The 14,367-nt window shown below is 40.1% G+C and overlaps 1 protein-coding gene across 1 annotated transcript; it reads left to right on the forward strand.

Annotated features, from left to right (window-relative positions):
* Positions 1 to 519: 519 nt before the first annotated feature.
* Positions 520 to 14,155, forward strand: E2F5 (E2F transcription factor 5). Its single transcript, XM_009276045.1, is given in 9 exon segments — positions 520 to 594; positions 5,024 to 5,154; positions 5,814 to 5,975; positions 7,219 to 7,262; positions 8,712 to 8,776; positions 10,411 to 10,678; positions 11,368 to 11,568; positions 12,002 to 12,046; positions 13,418 to 14,155. Coding segments are annotated over 9 exon segments (1,101 nt in total). The 3' UTR covers positions 13,528 to 14,155.
* The last annotated feature ends 212 nt before the right edge of the window (positions 14,156 to 14,367 follow it).

The following is a 14,367-nucleotide window of genomic DNA, read 5'->3' on the forward strand; positions in this document are numbered from 1 at the left end:
CTAAGCTGTCCACATCTCGGGGATTGTTGTGCAGCTTACTTTATTATCTGTCGTGTGCTGTGAGGTGTTCCAGGTCAGTTTGAGAAGCAAAACGTGCTCCATTTGTAAGACATCGGGCCAAAAAGCTTAGCTTAAAGAGTCAAAGAGGATGGATTTGAACAATAAATTTGGGCTGTGTATAGGGATGGGATGACATTTTTCATTCCCTTTTGTGAGGAAGGTGTCCACCCAGAGGGAATGGAAGGGTTGATAGCCAGGGAAAAGTAAGTGGGCATTGCAACAAGCCATAGACATTTCTGCTCAAGACCTTTATTGGAGACTGGTTTCTGAATTACAGGATACCGTTTGTTGGAAGTAAATACTAACTGAAGTTAGTAAATCGTTGGTACTTTCATAAACAATGAGTCAGAACGCACATTTCTGTAACCTGTATTTCTCATAAGTAAGCCACATATCTAAGGAAAAATGAAAACCAGCATGCGTGTTATGTCGGTGTGCTCAGGGAACTGAAGAACCAGGATGGTCTTGAAATGGAACAGCGTTGCAAGAAATGATTCACGCAGTGAACATCTTCAGATGTCTCCCTACTGGCAGGTATTGACCGTCTGATGACGTGCTGCTGATTAGTATTTCGGTAGCAAAACCAGCAGTGCATTATGAAGAAAATACAATTTGGAAACATGAAGTGTACTTCTGGCTTTGTGATTTGGCAATTGAGAGTGAAAAGCCGTTCTATAGGACATTTCCTGGTGATTTTTTGATACATCTATAGTTATAGTTAAGTGGTCTGTAAGAGGATACTTTGGGACATGTGTGCTGACCCATCATGAAGCAGTAGTGATGTGTCGTCCTATGTGTGGGTACCGTTCCTCGCTTTAAGAGCAGGGAACCCTGCAAATTCTGTATGCTGAACTGTTTTTTGGAAATGTTTTACCGCTGGATGCTTCTCTGCTAACATCTGACAACTCGTGGGAGGGGAAGTGAGGATTTTCTTTACTTGGAATTTGAATTCTACAGTGCTTACTTTAAAATCAAACCGCTATTCTCCAATAATTGTATAACTGTCCCTGAATAACCCTGTATAAACAAATCTAGTTATGGAAATAAGCCTAAAACATTAAGGGATGAGATGGAAGGGAAAGAAAACAAAGTTCCTATACGCAGCAACCCACGAATTGCAGGGAAGAGAGAAAAAGAGCAAGATGAATGAATAAGGGATAAGCCACCTGAAATGGCTCCCAAAACATAGTGTATTCTTTCTCTTCAGTAGCATACAATTGCTTTTGCCTTGATTTCTTAAATGGGCTTGGTTTATAGCAGAATGCTTTCCCTGCTGTACGGGCAGTTAAGTAGTGTTTCTGATCATCAGTGCAAAACATCAGGTACTCTAAAATCTACTTGTTTGCTACTATCTTTAGAAATTTATTGATCAGGAGCAAATAACGGCTGCCTTACCCTTGCTCTATTCCACAGAAGAAGAAGAAGCCCATCTGTTAAATTTTACATTTGCTTAACCTTTATGCGTGCAGTGATACTCGGTACTTTTACGTACAGGTTGCCAAGCACGCCGTTCAGTTTAAAACTCCCACCAAACCGTTGACAGTCCTCTTGGGGAGATGTTGTCATCTGCTACGGGGACAGGCTGGAAGATACAGGACCTTTTTCCGTTGACACATGGAGAGCAAGCAGGTGTTGCTGGCCCTTCTGCTTTGTTAAGCTTCTCAGTAATGACTCTGCCACGGTGCTCTAGCGAATTCCTCTGCTCTTCAGTGCTACCGCAGTGAATGTGCAGCTGATAATTCCCGCTGCCTTTTGTCAGCTCCCAGGGAGCAAAGAAGTTGTGCGAGAGTGCACCCAAACTCTCGATTAGCCTTTTTCTGGTTGTGGGGTTTTTTTATTTCTGGGCAGGGCTTTGTGTGTGTGTGTGTGTGTGTGTGTGCGAGAGTGCACCCAAACTCTCGATTAGCCTTTTTCTGGTTGTGGGTTTTTTTTATTTCTGGGCAGGGCTTTGTATGTGTGTGTGTGTGCATACCTGCAACTGAAACTGTGCTGAACAGCACGTTTTCTGTATTCCAGAAGTTGCACAATCTGAATGCAACACAGAACCAAAGCACTGTGCTTAGATATTTTTCTTCCAGTTCAGAACCTGTCTATGAGACACTCATATCGTGCTTGTCTTGAATACATACATATTCAAAGTATGAGGAGATACTAGAAGGAATGACTAGAGTGCAGCAGCTTTACATTAAAAAGATTTTATGAAGGAACTCCAAATACAAATGATTTGGAGGAAGGAATGTGGAAGCTACGTCCAACCATCTTAACAGGGCCATTGTGGTAGATGTCCCTTTCTTGTGCTGCCTGGATCTGCTTCAACCATTTGACATAGGCTGAGAAATGAGGAGTTTTAAAAGTGTTTTTGACAACAGGAGATTTGTTTAAAAGTCTCAGGAGGCTCTTTTAATTATTGAAGTCATTAGTGCATGGTTTGTGTGGAGGAACTGAATGCCTGAACTTAATTTCTGAGCCATGTGCCTACCAGAAGGTGTTACGTTGGTAACTGCTAGAGTGTTGGGGAGTAACTTTTCAATTGTTTTTTAAAATATCTATGAAACATCCTGTAAAATTTTGAGAAGATAATTAGGTTATAAGACCAGTACCAGAAAGTTAGCGAATGTCTGGATTAAACTTTCCAGGCTGGCCCCAATTTGATTTCATTGTTGGAATTCTTGTTGTAAGTAGTTGGACTTTGTAGCTGTGATTGAATTATATACAGTGCTAGCCAAATACGTATGTAACTGCGTCCTTCATTTTCTCAGTCCCTAACCTGGGGTTCTGAAGCCTGTTTTGCAGCAGTAGTGAATCTCCACTGCTGGTGTTAATGGGAGCTCTCCTTTGGGCATACGAAATGCAATAGAATTTAGAGTACTGAGACCACTCCAACTTTGAAACATCTGAAGTTGGGCACTCAAAATTAGTGAATTTTTTTTTTTTTTAGTCTTAAACTTCGGTTTGAAAATACATTAAGATTAGTAAAGCATTTATATATTGTACAGATGGGCATTTTGGAAAATCTCATGAGGTAATGAAATCTGTCTCCAGAGCAGTTTCTTCGTCATTCAAACCGTGAGCAGTAGACTAAGTCCTAGATCCATGTGTTGAGCAATGGGAAGAAAGCAGAAAGTAATTAATCAGAATAGCAGCTGATTAAGTGTGTGCTGTCCATTCCTTGCACTGAATAATGTAGAGAGCTTGTAGAAATTGTGCCTCTGAAGACTGTGAGATATACAGGGTGTTGATTAAACGTTGCGCAGGCAGCATCAATTTTGTCACTTCCTAGATTTTGAAGGCTTCTCTTGCAATCGTTGTAAGCAATGTGTATGCATGCAGCAAAAATAGCAGGTTAAGATAGCAGGTGCGTACCTGCTGATACAAGTGATTGAAGAGCCTGTTTCCTTGGAGAGACCTACAGTGTGTGCTTTATGTGTATTTGTATGTATTTTGTTTTGTTATGGAAGACCATACAAAAGATAAATGTTGATAACAGTATCAGTAGAAACACTGTTTAGTAGGTACATCACTGTCAAGGAGAAAGAGCAATGTTTATACTTCATGGCTATAAGAGCATTTTTTTTAATCTCCATTCTTTCATTTTTTCCTTTAATTTTACTTCACTAGCAAAACACTCACCAGTATAAATTGGACTACTAAGTCCTAGTAATTAACGTTCTAATAGGAAAGTGTCATTTCTTTGGAAGATTAGTGAGTTTGTTTATGGTTCAGAAAATACTGTAAAAGGAGTTATATGAACTTTGCTATAAAATGGATTTGATTTTTCTTCCTATTGCTGGTTGTCTCAGGTTGTACTCTTCATACAGGCTGCTTTATAAAAAACATTAATTTAATAGATTGTTGGACAAACTGAAATAAATCATTATGTCCCTATAGTGGAAATTAGTTGGCTTTACGCATTAGTTCAAATTTGGGATGCAGAAGTCTTTGCCAGCTATCCTTCTCTTTATTTTTCTTCTTTAATCTGTTTAATACATATAATCCCTTGTAATCATTGTGTCTGAGTGTCCTGAGTAATTACAGAGTCAGACTCCTCTTTGCTTTCTCTCCTTTTGGCTAATATTCTTTGAACTTGAGCTGCTTTACAGCATCAAAGAGATGAGGGTGTGGAAGGCACAACTAGCTCAAGTTTGCTTATTTTATCTTAAGTCTTTGCATCAGGTACATAAAAGTCACCATGGAGAGAATTACGGCATGAAGCAGACTGTTTCCTCTGCCTGACACTCTGCTTTGCTTTGAGTGATGAGCTGTGACAGTACACGGACACACGGCCTAGCTAGCTGTAACGTAAGAGTGATAGTGTGACAGCGGCAAGCATTCCTATGAGCTGTACCAGGGTCGTGGTGGCTGTGAAACGGCTCTTGGTACTCAGTGTGATGGATCGAGCGAGCCCAGGTACGCCGCGAGGTGGATTCGTGCAGTGAAATGTTAGAGGACGATGCTGGCTGGAAGTATTGCAGCTCTCCTTCAGCCACTTTGTGAAATTACAGCCCTGTCGTTTCGTATCCCGGCACAGTTTAATCCAAACAAAAACTGCGATACCTCAAGTGTCAGCGGAAGGGATGATAAACGTATTATGTCGTTGGCTTCAGAGGCTTGCTGCACTGCAGGGCGTTGCTGTCTGCCTTCCCTACTCTTTCCTACCTTCCAAAAAGAGCGTTGCAAGCTCCTCTGTGCAGTTGAATAGCACATGCTGCAAATACCGAACACGGTCTTTGCAACCCATGTGAACTCTCCTCTCTGACGAGGGTAGGCCTGCTGGCCTTCAAAGCGGTGACTCTGCTCGGCATGCTTTGTAGCACTACATGCAGATGCTGAACTTTGGAATTCATGATTGAGCATCTGGCTCTTGAAGAGCTGAACATTCTCTCTTCAGAATGACATTATTTGGCATTTTTCCAGGGGAATACTTTAACTGTCTTTTGCCCTCAGCATGCAAGTTTGCTGATAGTCATTGCTCTTCTCTTGACAGGCTGCTGATACCCTTGCTGTGAGGCAGAAAAGAAGGATCTATGATATCACCAACGTTTTGGAGGGGATTGACCTCATTGAGAAGAAGTCAAAAAACAGCATTCAGTGGAAGTAAGCCGTGTCAATTCTGCAAATTTTCACGTGCTCAGGAGCAACAAAAATTGCCTCTTTCCACTTCTCCTGACTAGATATGACACCGTAAAATTAATGTTACACTGATCAATGAGCAATATGACATTTTAGAATCACAGTAAAGTTGCAAACGAGCTTTATTTGTCTTCCCTTTAACTTGCATCTTTGATACATAAAATCAAGTTTAAAGCATACAGGAGGGAAACTCAGAAAACTTGTATTGCTACTTTATAACTAGCACTTGTAGTTGAAAAATTTACTCTGGATGAATCTGGGAAGGGTATTGGGACACAGTGTCTCCACCTACCTACCTGCCTGTAGCCCATGCCTATTTTCTCTTGGGTCACTGAAGGTGAAAGCTCAAGTTAAGATTAGAGGGGAAGGAGAAAGGGCCTGTAAACCAGCTCCAATGCAGAAAAAGGTACGTTCAGAAAGAAAATAGGTAAAGGGGAATTTTAAATTTGATTTGAAGTTAAGAATTTTAATTTTTCTGTTAAAACACTGCTTGGAGGGTAAACACTCATTTCCTTCATATTGAAATTTTCAAAATGTCGAAAGTAGTCTTAAGAAATTATCTTTGCGTGTTTGCTTCAGATTTTCACTTCTTGTGGTTTCATGAACCCTTATGCCTTTTTAAGAGGAGTAGGTGCTGGCTGCAATACAAAAGAAGTCATAGACAGGCTGAGGTATCTGGAAGCTGAAATTGAAGATCTAGAGCTAAAAGAAAAAGAATTGGATCAGCAGAAACTGTGGCTTCAGCAGAGTATCAAGAATGTCATGGATGATTCTACAAACCACCAATATCCTTTTAAATGAATTGTGTGCATCTTGGAACTAGAATTAAAGCAACAGTTAAAGTGTAGGTAATGGGTGAAGCATAATGTAGTCCATTTTATCCAGAAGCAAGGAAAGGCAAATATTTTTTTCTGGTTTTGGTTCAAAAAGAAAGACAATATAAATCTTATTTACATGACTTTTTAACCTCTGTGACTGTATGATTGGTAACCTGAAAATAATTTAGCATATATATATATGTCAGTAATTTTTAAGTCCATGGTATAATCCTGATGTCCTGTTTTAAATGAATGGTATTGCTTTCCGGCGCTTGAATTTATACTTTCTTAGCAGTGCTTTACATGAATCTCTTTTTGTGTTGCTTCCTTCTCTTGAAAAGATTAAGCTATCACCCAAAGATAAATTGAGTTGACAAAGTCCTGAAGCTTGTTGGGTTTGGAACTGGAAAAATATCCTGTGTGTAAATACCCCATGAACAGAGAGAGTTCCAGCTACATTGCTTGTAACCATGTGTTTAGCTGTCTTGCAAGATACTGAGCAAAATAGACACCTGAGATTTGGAGCAGAAAAGTGCCCTTGTTGTCTATAGTACCAGTGATAAGTACTTAAAAATTGCTTGCAGTTGCTCTACAGAAAGTGTTCCTGTAAAATGCATTTTGTAGAAAGGAGATTGAAGTTAGGCATTAGGAGAAACTTTCCTTTGGGAGAGCTAGCACTGGAATTGACCCCCCAGGGAGGTGGTGGAATATCCATCACTGGAGGTTTTCCAGAAGAGGGGAGGCAAACGTCTGGCTGGAATGTCTTAACAGTTGATCCTGCCTTCAGGCAGGGGAATGGGATGGCAGATGAACTCTCAAGTCCCCTCTGGCAGTACTTTTGTGTGATTCTGGGAAGTTCTGATACGTACTTGAATTCTATAGTGTCTGGTTAGTGAGGTAAATTGTATTCTTCAAAACAAGATTTTAGATGTTCTCATTTTTTAGGAGAGTCTCTTCTCATTCAAGCTACGCGACTTTTTTCTTTTTGTATTTTCTTCACAGATACAGTTTGGTGGTTTTTTTCTTTAAAAGGCAAAACTCTGCTATTTTTAACTAGCCATTCTGAAAGCCAAAAATCATGCCTTGATTACACCTCTGAGTAACAGCGACAGGTCCATAGTTTAGGCTTAGTTTGGACAAACTTCTTTTAAAGGGCAACAAATACCACTTTCATGTTGCTTTAAGAAAAATGTTCCTTGACGTAAATTACGTTTTCATATGTCACCCATGAAGATATCTGCAACTGCTTCAATGGTAAGTTGCTGCTAGGCTGTATTTCTTAAAGTGAGGGATTTCCTGATCTTCCTCTTGAAAACTAGCTTGCTAACTAACCTGCTTTTTCCCTGTAAGTATTTTGAATTTAGAAGTATTTAATAGTGATCAGTAGTAAGTAGATGTCTCATAATGTTCATGACTAGGAAGTTCTGGCATTTTCTAGTTGTAGTCACAGATTGTGTGTACGGAACGGAAGCTCAGCTGTTTTCAGAGTACTGGTTTTGGATGTCTCTTTCTGTATTCATACTTTGCAGCAGCTTGCGTCAGGCTGTTAACAGAACCAGGGGCAGGACACGTTGGTCCAACCCACCAGAAAGACCCAGCAGGTCCAAATTTCCTAAAACTTTCTGGTGGCAGCTGCAGCCAGAGGGAGCTCCTGATGATGCTATATAAATGGGGCCAGCTGAAGTTCAAAGATGGGGCATTGGTACTAAATCAAAAGGATTCCTTCTGTACAGGAGGTTTGAAGAAATTGCCGAGAACTGCTGGCACAAGTTACTTCCCTTGACATCCTTTCCTGATCCTGGGGCACCCAAGGGAAGATTGTTGTTCAGCCTCCGGCTAGGCTCAGATCCATCTCTTCTTTGCCACAAGGAAGGTTGTGTTTGTTTTTGAATAAAAGTGCAAGATTAGACAACTACTGCAGAGTATAGCAAAAATGAGCTGTTACTAAAAAGAGTTAAGGCACGTGGTACGCCAGTCACATAGTACTTCACGTAAGGTCTCTTAGGAAGTAGAGAAAGAAAAGCATTATTCCAAGTTATGGACAAAGGGGAAATGATGCACAGGTAGGTGAATGACGTGCAGTGTAAGGCAGGTTGTGCCAATGCTGTTGATGTAATTGTGATCTCCTGACTTTAACCCATACATTTTAGTGCACATAATAAGCCACAGGTGAGTTTGGTAGTCAGCTGTTACATCCCAGTTGTATGTGCTGCAGAAGCTGTGAGCTTAAATGTTGGGAAGTGCTGGCACTGAAGATGATCATGAAGACCTTTTGTTCCTTCTCCTGTTAAATAGCTCTGTATTACCACCATTTTTCAAAGTCATGAAGTGAGCTGGACCAGAGAGCTGTTTTAGCTGAAAAAGAGACTAGTTAAATAAATACTTTCACCTCACGTTATGTATACAACTAGGAGATCTGGGGACAGTAACGAACAGGTAAAGGAAGTGCTGAATATTGCATTGCTATGAGAAAAGGTTCTTGCAACTATGGTCTAAGTATTGGAATTCTGTGATTTATATTATGCAGTACACTTGGATCTTACAGGGACTATGCAAGCCCACCACAAGTTTGTTTATGTTAGAATTACGCAGTATTTTAAGTGGCCTTAGAGAATTACTATATCTCATTTGAGTGGATACCATGCAAGACTTAAGAAAAATATGCACACTTAACACTTTTTTTTAAAATTGCTATTTAACCAGGAGACACACTTCTAGCAATTCAAGCACCTTGTGGTACACAGTTAGAAGTACCTATACCCGAAATGGTATGTACTGGTTTCTTGTTTACTTAAGTGTTCTAGAGGCACAGTGGAAAAGAAGAGCTACATTAGAGTGGAGGATTTCTCTCTAGCTATGTGTGAGAGGGGAAAAAAAATTAAAAATTGAGATGCTGTCGGTTGAGAATGGAGGGGGACAGGTGGGAAAAGGTGTATTTGGATACCTGGATAGACTAACGGTAACTCTGTCTTCTATTAAAAATGAGATATAATAGTGGGTTTCTTTGCCCTCTTCTTTCTTGCTTTTAAATGTTGCAACTTTCCAAATGAAGCTTAATTTTCATGAATTCCCTTAAGAACTTGTTAGCAGCGACTTTTATCTGTCAAATTTTTCTCTATTGTATTGCTAAATCAGATCTCTTGTGAAAAAGCCTTTAGATTTAGTTGTAGGATTAGTTTAGGTTTAGTTTATGTTTAGTAACATGGTACTAGACTGGGTAGAGAAACATAGACTGCTGTCTCACTTTAGCCAGAAGGCTTAAACAGGCAGGATTAAAGTAGGAGGCCAAATTACTTACCTCTGTCCATCTTTAATTTTTTTTTTTGTTGCAGTGGTCTGTTTTAAATAAGGGTTTACATAGTTGGGAGAGAGCATTGTATGAAGCGTGATAGCCACTATGCTTGTAGAAGGGTGAAATTCACCTGAGAAGTTTCACAACGTATTTTTAGTGAGGCTAAGCACAGTCTAATATCATAAGAGCATCCAAAGCTAGAACCATGAAGCCGATCCCAGTGATACTATCTTTGTCCGTCTCTGCTGAAAACAGTTCAGGCAATGGTAAGGTTCTCTGTAGGACCAAAGTTAGCAGCTGTGATGCTGGGGGGGGTGGGGTGGCTTTTTGTCAAGGACTAAAACAGCTGATCTTAGTCTTCATCACCAACTTCAAATTGGATGTTTTTGTTTTAGTTCCCCTCCCCTGAGGCTCGTTTCCCACTTTTCTCATCCTCATTTTTTCTAGAACATACTTGCTGAAAACCTGTTTGCTGAATTAACCACTCCGCAGTCAGCGGTCTCATTGAGACTGTGCTAAAGGAAGGTAGTCGTAGCTGTATTGCTTAAATAGCTTGCCAAAAGGAGGCCTGGCAAATCAGCTAAGATTTCTAGCTGACTCATGATCCTGTGTTCACTCAGTCTGGGTGAGATACTCGGCTATTTTAGAATGCTTGATCCCAACCAGGATCATTCTGAAGCTCCGTTTAAGAGATTTAAATGTACGGAAATCATTATTTATCATTGCTGTTATTGATAAGCTATAGCCCTGCTTATAAGTCTCATGTAACTTGAATTCAAGGTATATGTGTCTTCTGTAACTGTGTTCTGGTCAGGTAAATACATTACAGGTTTCTAATCTGTTTTGTTTTTTTCTTTTTTATTAGATCACATGTATTAGTTGTTTTTTTTTTTTCCCCTGAGTATGATTTGATAAGTTTATGCCAATTCTCAGCTCTTCCTATTGATCTAACTAGAAGAGCACTGTATTTATCTTCTGCACCAGTTTGAGAATTTTGTTCAAACATCTTCATTATTTTCTGTGGGAAATAACTATGCAGTTACTGTTAATGTTTTGTAAAGTTCCAAGTTCTCAAGGAATGGTAACTTTCTTAATACACCATCTCTACAGGGACAGAATGGGCAGAAGAAATACCAGATCAATCTTAAAAGTAGTTCAGGACCTATCCATGTGCTGCTTATAAATAAAGAGTCAAGCTCCTCCAAGCCCATGGTGTTTCCAGTTCCTCCGCCCGATGACCTTGCACAGCCCCCATCTCAACCGGCAGCTCCAGCAACTCCCCTTAAACCTGCTACAGCTCCTCAAAATCCACCAGAACAACAAGGTCCTAACCAAGGACGAGAGTTACCGCAAACATCAGCTGCGGACACGCCATCAGGTGGGTCCAGGGTTTTTCCTCCCTCAGATGGGTGGGGGAGGAAAGGGACTGGAGGGAAGGAAGAAACTCTTAGAAACAGTGGTAGATAAAGGAAAGATGAAGAATTTGCATAGCATAGCAGCTATGTTTGTTAAGGGCTTACTAACAGCTCTCCGGAGGTTACAGAGAAGCCTCTTCCTCTTCTGTCTTCTGTCTGGTGAAACAGATTCTCCCCTTGTAGCTTATCGTCTTATACCGAACAGGTTTTGGATGTGATCCTGTTAATTATTCTGAGGTGCTTCTCCAGAATGCAGTATGGAACGAAATTGCCAACCTCTGATGGAGTATATCATTTGAACATGTACCTTTTAATGAGACAGATAATACAGGCACCAGTTCCAGCTTTTGTGCCACAAGGTCACTTACCTTCTTCCACATAGCCACAGTGAGAGACTGCCTGAATATCAGGTATTTTTTTTGTAATAATAGTAGGGTAATATGAAAAGACTTAAGAAAATGCTGTCAGTGTTACAGACTGCATTTCTGAGGGGTCCTGATTAAATTGTGCCTGTGACTTTGGAAGGGGGAGACTCCTCTCACCTCATCCCAAACATTGGCCATGTTCTCCTCAAAAGACAAAGCCGGGTGCAGGTGTTCTGTGTTCCTTTTTACTGTAACAGACTTTGTAACATGCCTTTTTGTCTTTGTAGATGGCAGTGTGCAGCAGAACAGTACAACCCCAGCAGCGACTTACTCCAGCCTTCCAGAGTCGGTGTTGTACCCCAGCCTTTCAGGAGATGTCGCCCAAGCTACAGCTAGCTCAAATGACTACCAGGGCTTGCTGCCCCTGGATGTCAACTGTATTCTCAAGCCAAACTCATTCGACATAGCAAAGATGGAGGAACCCGCAGGTAGGAAGAAGCAGTTACTGTTTAAATGTTTTTATTAGTTTCCTGAGCCCTTCTTTGTGACCAAGCTACCGATGAGTTACACAGAGGGAAAGATGAGCACTTCCCCAACAGAGGAAATGACAGGCCTTTGTTCATCTCCTAATGAAGTCACTGAGCCAGCTCTGAGTAGCAAACTCATTTTGAGCAAAATACCTTTCTCTGCTACCAAATAAGCTTCATATTGTACATGGCTCTAGGGTTATAAGGGATCAGTGGGAGAAATGTATTGGGGAAAAACTGAGGGGTACAAAGATGAATGTATCTTACATATACATGGCATGCTATCTCCACAGCTCCTACACTGCCCATGAGCCATACTGTACTTTGCAGTTCAGTGTTCTAATGCAGAGAATATGTGTTGACTTCCATAAACACATACTCCTGTCTTTCACAGGAAATATCAGTGGGGATATTATTGATGAACTCATGTCTTCTGATGGTAAGTATTTACCATCCTTACTTTTCTAATAATCACAGGTAGCAGCATGGGTTTTGTGTGAACGGCACTCTTGGTAGGTGTCTGTTAAACCTGATGCCAAGAGTCAATATGGAACTACTTCTTTTCCCTGTACTGCCTCCTCTATCTTTGTCGTTCTTGTCTTTGCTCCCCTTTCCATTCCCTGCAACAGTTTTATTTAACAATCAAAATATGAAAGCCTTAATCCAGCAAGCACTTACATGCATGAGTAACCCACCAGTCCTTAATTCAGGAAGAAAGAAAGAACAGGCTGATGACTAGAGTGCTGCCTTAAAAAAAAAAAAAAAAAAAAAAAAAAAATCTGGTTTAATTCTGTTCTGCTTTAGGCTTCCTGCAGGAGCTTTGAGTAAACGTTTCAGAACATATTTACGTGCCTGCACGCAGACTGATACATGGCCAGCTGTGGTACACTAACAGAACAGACAAATGTCACCTGTTTCTGCTCTTGCACCTTGGTGGCCATACGAGTGCAGAACTGAACCACAGCTCTAAGTTCACATGCTCCCTGCCTCTCTGCTCTATCTCGCTAAGGTGCCAGGCAAAGAGGTGAACTCAGCTGGCATTGTTCCTCTTGCTCTGTAAATACGCTGCTGTGAGCAGCCTCTGCTAATATCTGCCCTTCAAGCAGACAACCTCAGGGCTTATGCAGGAAGAACCATGTAATTGTAAGATCTGAGGGGCAAGATGGGATTATGTGAATGTGCCAGTACATGGCTAAAATGGAAGTAGTCTCCACTTTTAGAGCAGGTACAGCATGCCCAGCTCATCTGCACTAGGTTAGTGTTCCTGAGGTGCAGCATGAGGGCTGAGGGTTCTCTTCTTGCATTCCTTCCCCAAAGATGGCTTCAAGTCCATGCTTGAAATGCAGTGCACAGAGAAACTGCTAGCCTCCATTTTTCATCTGTGAAATAGGGATAATGGTAACTTCCTTACTTAAAATGATAATATTTGAAGGCTGATATATGCAATTCTGTAACAAGGCAAAGGAATATAAATATAAATGATGGCTTTCTGATGAAAGTTTCAAAAGCTGCTCAGGAGCTTCTTGGCTGCAGAAGGAGAAATTAAGTCCATATTCCACAGCCATCACTCCATTCCAGCAAATTCACTTAAAATACTAAGCAAAAAATGTAGACATGTCACTTACTGCCTTAGTTTGAAGGCGATACAGGTATTCACAGTATGTACCCGAGCATGCTTGTCAGATTATCAAGACTATTTTAATTATTAAGACTAACCCTGATACTGGTGATGACAAACGTACTGAATTATGAGATAGGGCTGATATTCCAAAAGTGTTTTAATTTAAACTAAACTATTCCTGCTTTACAGTTTTTCCTCTCTTACGACTCTCTCCTACTCCCGGAGATGACTACAACTTTAACCTGGATGATAATGAAGGAGTCTGTGATCTCTTTGATGTGCAGATACTAAATTATTAGATATTGTGTCAACCAGACTACTTATCTACCTCTAACTATAACATTCTAGACTTCTTCATAACCTAAGTATTTGAATAATGAATGTATAACTTCTTAGTTCACTGACTCTGGGAGTATATTTCCTTTTGCTTCCTTTAACTACTTCACAAAACAAATTCAAAAACCAGAAAAAAGGGCTTTTTATCAAAAATTCTGGCACGTTTTTTCACGAGTGTCCTCTGTGTAATCCAATTATTTGGAGTTTTCTTTAGTAAGAAAAGTGAAAATGCTTTATAGCCTTTTGATCATTTTTTAAAAAATGATTAGGCTTCTTGCTCACAGTTAACAGCATTTTCTTTGAAGCTTTACTGCCAAGAAGCTTTCTATATTTTTGTTTTTAACCTTTCAATCAATTTTGAAGCTTTCACTGCCAAGCTGAAAAGTGAAGGATATCAACTTGAGTTATGCTAAATTGTTTCAGTGAACCAATTTTGTGAAGTGCCTTCTGTTTTAGCACTTTAAGTTTCTCACACTGACTTCTGACATTCCACTTTCCTAGATGATAGGAAAGGTCTGTTTGTAGTTTGTATTAAAGTGTGCCAATGCTTGTATATTAACAAGATTTTTTTAATAAAATTGTACAAACAAAGCCATCGGTATTTTTGATCTTCATTTCTTGCAATCCTTTCATTGTCCATTATGCATTACAACTGAGATAATAGGCTTGCGGCAGCATCCACATTTGCTGGTTCCTCTTCCAGATGTGTGGAAACCTGAAAAAAAATGAGTTACAGTTTAAAGTAGAAAGCAGTATCTTTTTACTCTGCTTGAAAAAAACCTAATAAATACCTGTTGTCTAGA

This window comes from Aptenodytes forsteri, unplaced genomic scaffold, assembly GCF_000699145.1.
Source record: "Aptenodytes forsteri isolate BGI_AS27 unplaced genomic scaffold, ASM69914v1 Scaffold433, whole genome shotgun sequence".
NCBI lineage: Eukaryota > Metazoa > Chordata > Aves > Sphenisciformes > Spheniscidae > Aptenodytes > Aptenodytes forsteri.